Source organism: Gossypium hirsutum, chromosome A01 (genome assembly GCF_007990345.1).
Source record: "Gossypium hirsutum isolate 1008001.06 chromosome A01, Gossypium_hirsutum_v2.1, whole genome shotgun sequence".
In the NCBI taxonomy this organism is placed as follows: Eukaryota; Viridiplantae; Streptophyta; class Magnoliopsida; order Malvales; family Malvaceae; genus Gossypium; species Gossypium hirsutum.
In genome coordinates, this window is record NC_053424.1 from 13,537,998 (window position 1) to 13,543,892 (window position 5,895).

At 33.0% G+C, this 5,895-nt stretch overlaps 1 protein-coding gene across 1 annotated transcript; it reads right to left on the bottom strand.

Annotated features, from left to right (window-relative positions):
- Nucleotides 1–4,432: 4,432 nt before the first annotated feature.
- On the bottom strand, nt 4,433–5,436 carry LOC107917305 (uncharacterized). The gene is made up of 2 exons (XM_016846670.2): nt 5,091–5,436; nt 4,433–4,470 (listed from the first exon to the last, which is right to left on the bottom strand). The coding sequence occupies exons 1-2, from the start codon at nt 5,434–5,436 to the stop codon at nt 4,433–4,435; spliced, it is 384 nt and encodes a 127-aa protein (XP_016702159.2).
- Nucleotides 5,437–5,895: the final 459 nt, after the last annotated feature.

The window sequence follows — 5,895 nt, forward strand, 5'->3', positions numbered from 1 at the left end:
ACACGCAGGTGACCTCCTGGTTAGCTTGTTGCAAGCTTACTATTTGGCTTCTTTTCTAGCTCACTATGTGTCTTAACTCAAATAGGGGTATAACAGAGGAGTCCAGCTGTTAGTGGATAATAGAGTGAGCTAATATGTATGCACAAGACTTGTGTAAGGGGGTTTATTGGATGTCACAAGGTCTTTCACAATGTACTTATTTTTTGGTTTTACCATTAATGGAGTATGACTTGGTTTTGAGAGTATAATGGTTTATGGAGTTTGACCCTATTCTTTGGGGTTTCAATGAGCTCACCATAAAAATTTCTCTAGATAAAAATAAATATCAATTGAATGGGTTGCTTGCAAGTGCAGTTTTTGTCCTTACATGTAAGCAATTTAGCAACGTCTCGACTATTCTTTGCAAGCTTTTACACTATTAATGACTAAAATCTAAACTACAAAGGAGTTGGATATTCACTCACTTAAGTTATCTAGTGATCTTTCATACTTGGTGCTGAAAAATCACATTGTTTTTTTAACTTCTATAAGGGTTTCCACCACTTAAAGTTCAAGATCATCAAATTCATATAAAAGATGAGTCTCAAGTTGTAAAGCTCAGACCTTATAGGTATGTGATGGTGCAAAAAATATTGAGATTGGGAGACTTGTGGAAGAAATGAATGAGGTTAGAGTCATTTAGGATAACACTAATATTATGTTTGGTTGGAGTATTATTTTTTGTCCATGTTTAAGTATATTAGTTACGAATAAATTATTTCAATTGGTAATACTTAGTCGCTCTCATAAATTTTTTTGCATAAAGAGAAAAAAAAAATTTACTTATTTTGAAGAGATCTTATTTTTTACAAGAGTTTTTACTCATACTTCTAATTTCAAGTTTACATTTGTACTAACTATTCTTTATTTTATGCGTAACTATTATAATACATATGTGATAAATAAGTTTTTTCCTCGTATTATTACACTAGTAAACAAACGAGACAAATATAAATCCTTTGCATCACGTTTGTTCTTGTGAAAATGAAATATAGGTATTGGAGAAAGCGTGTGGACTACTAAGAGCTTAACAAATCAATTAACACTTAGGGTGTGTTTGGTTCATTGAGTTTTAGATTATGTCTCGTAATAAGAGTACGGATGGAATGTAAGATTATATTGTTTGATTTATTTTAACTGGAATGTAAAATTTATGTATTTGGTTGACGAAATATAATATTACCTTAAAAACTAATTTTATTATATTGCCCAATTTTGTCTTTACAAGTTCTCTTCCTTAAATAGTTTTAGTCTCAGTTTTTCCATAAAACTATAATAACTTAATAAATTTATTTATATTAAAGCTTGGTTTTATCATATCAATTCAACTTTACAACAATTAACCGATCTCTTTGCTTGTTTAAAATTACGACAAGTGACAGGTATCTTTACTTCACATATCATTTTTTATCATAAATCTTTTTCCCAATTAATAATCACTCATAAAAATAAACATCAATTAGAGACTAAAGTGAAATTAAATACGATAAAGGTAATACTCTTTACCCTTCAAATATGTTAAATACAACCGATAAAGTAATTATTCTTTGTTAAAAAAATAATTATTCTAAAAGGCTTCACTCACCTCTTAATAATGAAACGAAAATTTTTTTATTTAAGATTTTTAAAAATATTTAAAAAAAAACATATACCTATGGAAGATTTAAAAGCTTGAGTTAATGTACAAACAACAAAAGAAGTCAAAGTTTGGTGGTGGTGGGAAGCTTAAACCTTTACACTTTATAAAAGAGTTTATGAGAAATAGATGACGGAATTTAGATATTCGCATAAAAATCAATGCAGTTTTATCCTTGAAGTATAGAGTTGGTCTCCTCTCGTCACTGTTCAATCTCCATAGATGGTATATCACTTCCAATAAATTTAAAAAACAAATTATTAGGTATAGTCTTTTTCTTAAAATTTTTGAAAACCCTAAATCAAAAGATTTTAATGTGGTTGTTCAAAGATAAATATAAAAAATTATAGTTAGTTTTAATTAGATCTAAATAAAATTTTAAGTGTTTATTGGAAAGTATACTTTGTTAATTAATGATATGGCATGTTATGATATATTGATTGTGCATATAGGACTCATACACAGAGAGTGCATCAATTATAATCTTTTAATGTAAATGATAATAAAAATTTATTTTTAAGAACATAGTTATTTTTCGGGATGTGGATTCAAGTGTGCTGAAGCGCAAAAAAAACATATATGATCAGAACAATAATAGATTATTAAAAATATATATAATTATTTTTAAATTGAAAATATTATTAAACAATTTAATTTCAAATTATGATAACATCGTTAAATATTAAGAAATATTACATAAGTGTTATGAATATCTTATTAAGTGGATGTCCATCATGATGGAGATAAAGTTTTGGTGTACTTTAAATTCTAATAGTTATTAGAATTAGATCTCTACTTCTTTTATACTTCATATGCCTATAAATAGAACTCTGATGAAACATTGTAATCATCCCTTTGATTAATAAAGTACATTCTCTATTGCTTTCATATTTTCTTTGTTCTTTATTCTCTCCAACTCTCTTTATTTTAAACACGTTATCAGCACGATCTTGCTCAAAGTGATAGTTCGTCGATCAAATTTATCCTTCATGATTTTCAATATCTTTGACGGCAAGATGCAAAGTTTTTACAGTAAGTTTCTTTTATATAATGTTTCATATTTGAGTATTATTTTTCATTCTTCTCTTATTATACGTTATCATTTTTTTGATTAACTTATTTTACTTTTTGTTCTTAAGGATGATGAAAGATTTGATACCGTTTATCTATATGAAATTGAGAAGTAAGATTCACTCTCAAAGTTTGTTTTTTGATATTTGCTTGGGGATGATCTATTTTTCTTCATTACAAAATATGTTTATAATAACTACTTCTCATCCATGGTAATGAATGTAACACCCTAAACCCGACCTAGATGTCCAGCCCAAGTTTAGAGAGTTACATCATTGATCCTCAAATGCTACACATATAACACAATACTGCTAAACCATACTTCGCATAATAATCATCACAAATATTAGTTAAGTATATAATCTTTCAAAGTCCTACTATCAAAGTTTATCGAACTTTCTAAAATAGCAAATTAAAAAAGATAAGATCTTGGCCGAGCTTCTATGGCGCCGACCTGTTCAAGACTGAGTGCTACCTGCAGTCCAACCAACAATAGAGTGAGTTGTAAACTCAGTGCATAAAGAAGTTTATTCATATAAACACATTTACCAAATAGTGTTTGTATTCCAAGATTTGATTTGATACAGAAACATTGCTAGTTCAGATCTTAGACAGAGTGACTCAGGTATAGAAACATATATCAGTTTCATATACAGAACAGATCAGAGTCAGATGCAGATATTCCTAACCTCCCACCCGCTACACACCATCTTCGTCCCTCCCATCACACCATGTGGGGTTAAAAACACCTACCCATCTCTACACATCACAAAGTGTTTATCTGACACGTGTACAAAAACATAGCTTAGCTACTAGATTGTAATATGGCGAAACGCCAGAATCAGAGTGAACATATGGTTGCTTAGCCACTAGTTTAGAACAGATCACTTCATTCTTCTTAATATCCCAACCCATACATATGCATAGAACCAATATCCACAAGTAGATAGTACAACTCAATATCAGACTAAATATCACAGTGTATGTACGATATATAATTCATGCAAAGATCATCAGTTCAGACCATTCATACCATTGAAACATCAAAACCAGCTTTAGGTAACATTTACGGCCTCAAAAATGTATTTAGGCCCTTTTATGTACACCACATCGCCTGGACACACGGTCGTGTCTTTCCCCATGTGGTTTTCACGGCCTGGGTACACGCCCATGTCCCTGACCGTGTGGTCTTATACCACAAACAGTGAGTTACACGGCCCAAACACACACCCGTGTCCTTGGCCATGTGGTCTTATACCATAAACAGTGAGTTACACGACCCAGACACATGCCCGTGTCCGTTGCCCGTCAGAACCCTGCACTAATATAGCTACACACGGCCTAGACACACACCCACGTGCCTTGCTCGTATAGCCTCAAGTCAATGAACAGTGAGTTACACGATCACCCACACGGCTTGGACACACGCCCGTGTGGCATCGACAGCCACCATTTCTGGTGACCGAAACTTACAAAATTTATGGTTTCCAGTACGTATCTAGTTTCACTTTGACGGAAAACAATGCAGAGACTACCCAGAACCTAATTAACCATCCAATAATCAATTAAACCATCATTTTCAATAATTTACTAAAATTCATCCTACTGTCAAGATCATGTCGAAAGTTTCGATGCAACCCCAACTTAATTCGCATACTTACTGCGCACGAAACAGAGGAAAACAGGCTAACGCAGCGGAATAATGTCTCTTGTAATATCATTTCCTAAAACAACCAATCAAGGGTTTAAACAGAACGTTCAAGCAAACGAGAAAAAATCCCATTTCGACATAATAGTGTTAACACAATGAAACTCACAAAACGAAGCATATAATGATGGAACTTACACAATAATCGCACGGGCAATGAAAAATTCCCAATTAATGTAGAATCAAATATCGTAAAAAGAAAAAAGAAAAGAAAAGAAAAACCAAAAAAAAACTTAGAAAAAAAAGAAGAAACGATAGAATTTCTTCAAACTATTTGAAGTTAACCACCATTCCACCTTTCGACATTTGCAAAAAAAAAAATCCTAATGCATATAATGAGACTTGAACTCAGAACTAGATAGAATATAGATAGATGCTTAACCAGTGAACTAGCAGGCTCATTCTTAACACCAATTTACCCAAAATTGCACTTAACTACATAACACACAAATAAAGGTTATTCTTTAAAAATAACAAAGCTTTAAAACGATGTAACTCGAACCCTAGACCTTAAATAAAAAAGTAGAGAATAGAACCAGAGATATAATTATTGAAAATTCTCACGATTAAATTCTTAAAATTTTTGGGCGTTACAACTCTCTCCCCCTAAAATAAATTTTGACCTCGAAATTTTACCTGAGCCAAACAAATACGGATACAACCGGCAAATTGATTCTTCAGGTTCCCACGTGGCTTCCTCAGTACCATGGTTCCGCCACCGAACTTTTACTAGAGGAACAATTTTCTTCCTCAGTACCTTAAAATCACGTCCCAAGATCTGGACAGGTTCCTCTCCGAATGTTAAATCCGATCGCAATTCGATCTCATCGATAGTAACAATATGTGACAGATCTGACCGATACTGTCTCAGCATTGAGACACGAAACACATCATGAATTTGATCCAACTCTGGCGGTAATTCTAACTGGTGTGTAACGAGTCCGACATGCTTTAAGATATTGTAAGGCCCAATGAACCTCATGATCAGCTTTCCCTTGCGTCCAAATCAGAGGACCTATTTCCACAGTGATACACTCACGAAAACTTGATCACCAACAAAAAAACTCTTTGCCTTTTCTTTTTAAATCAACATAGGACTTTTGTTGATCATATGCAGCTTTAAGACGGTCCCACATTACCCTCACAGTGTTTTAAGTTTCAGCAACTAACTCAGGACCTAAATCCAATCTTCACTTATTTCTATCCAACATAACAAAATACGGCACCTACGACCATACAAAGCTTCGTATGGTGCCATCTGAATACTAGACTGAAAGCTATTATTGTATACAAACCCAACCAACAGTAAATACTCCTCCTAGCTACCTCAGAATTCTATCACGCAACCCCGAAGCATATCCTCTAGGATCTGAATAACTCACTCCGACTGTCGGTCGGCCTAAGGGCGGTATGCAGTGTTGAAATTAAGTTGGGTGCCTAA

Excerpts from the sequence above, each read along its gene's own strand:
- LOC107917305 (XM_016846670.2), bottom strand. The coding sequence starts at position 5,436 with ATGAGGTTCATTGGGCCTTACAATATCTTAAAGCATGTCGGACTCGTT. Across the intron at positions 4,471-5,090 it reads TCCGTATTTGTTTGGCTCAG|GAAATGATATTACAAGAGAC; the intron begins GTAAAATTTCGA and ends TGGTTGTTTTAG.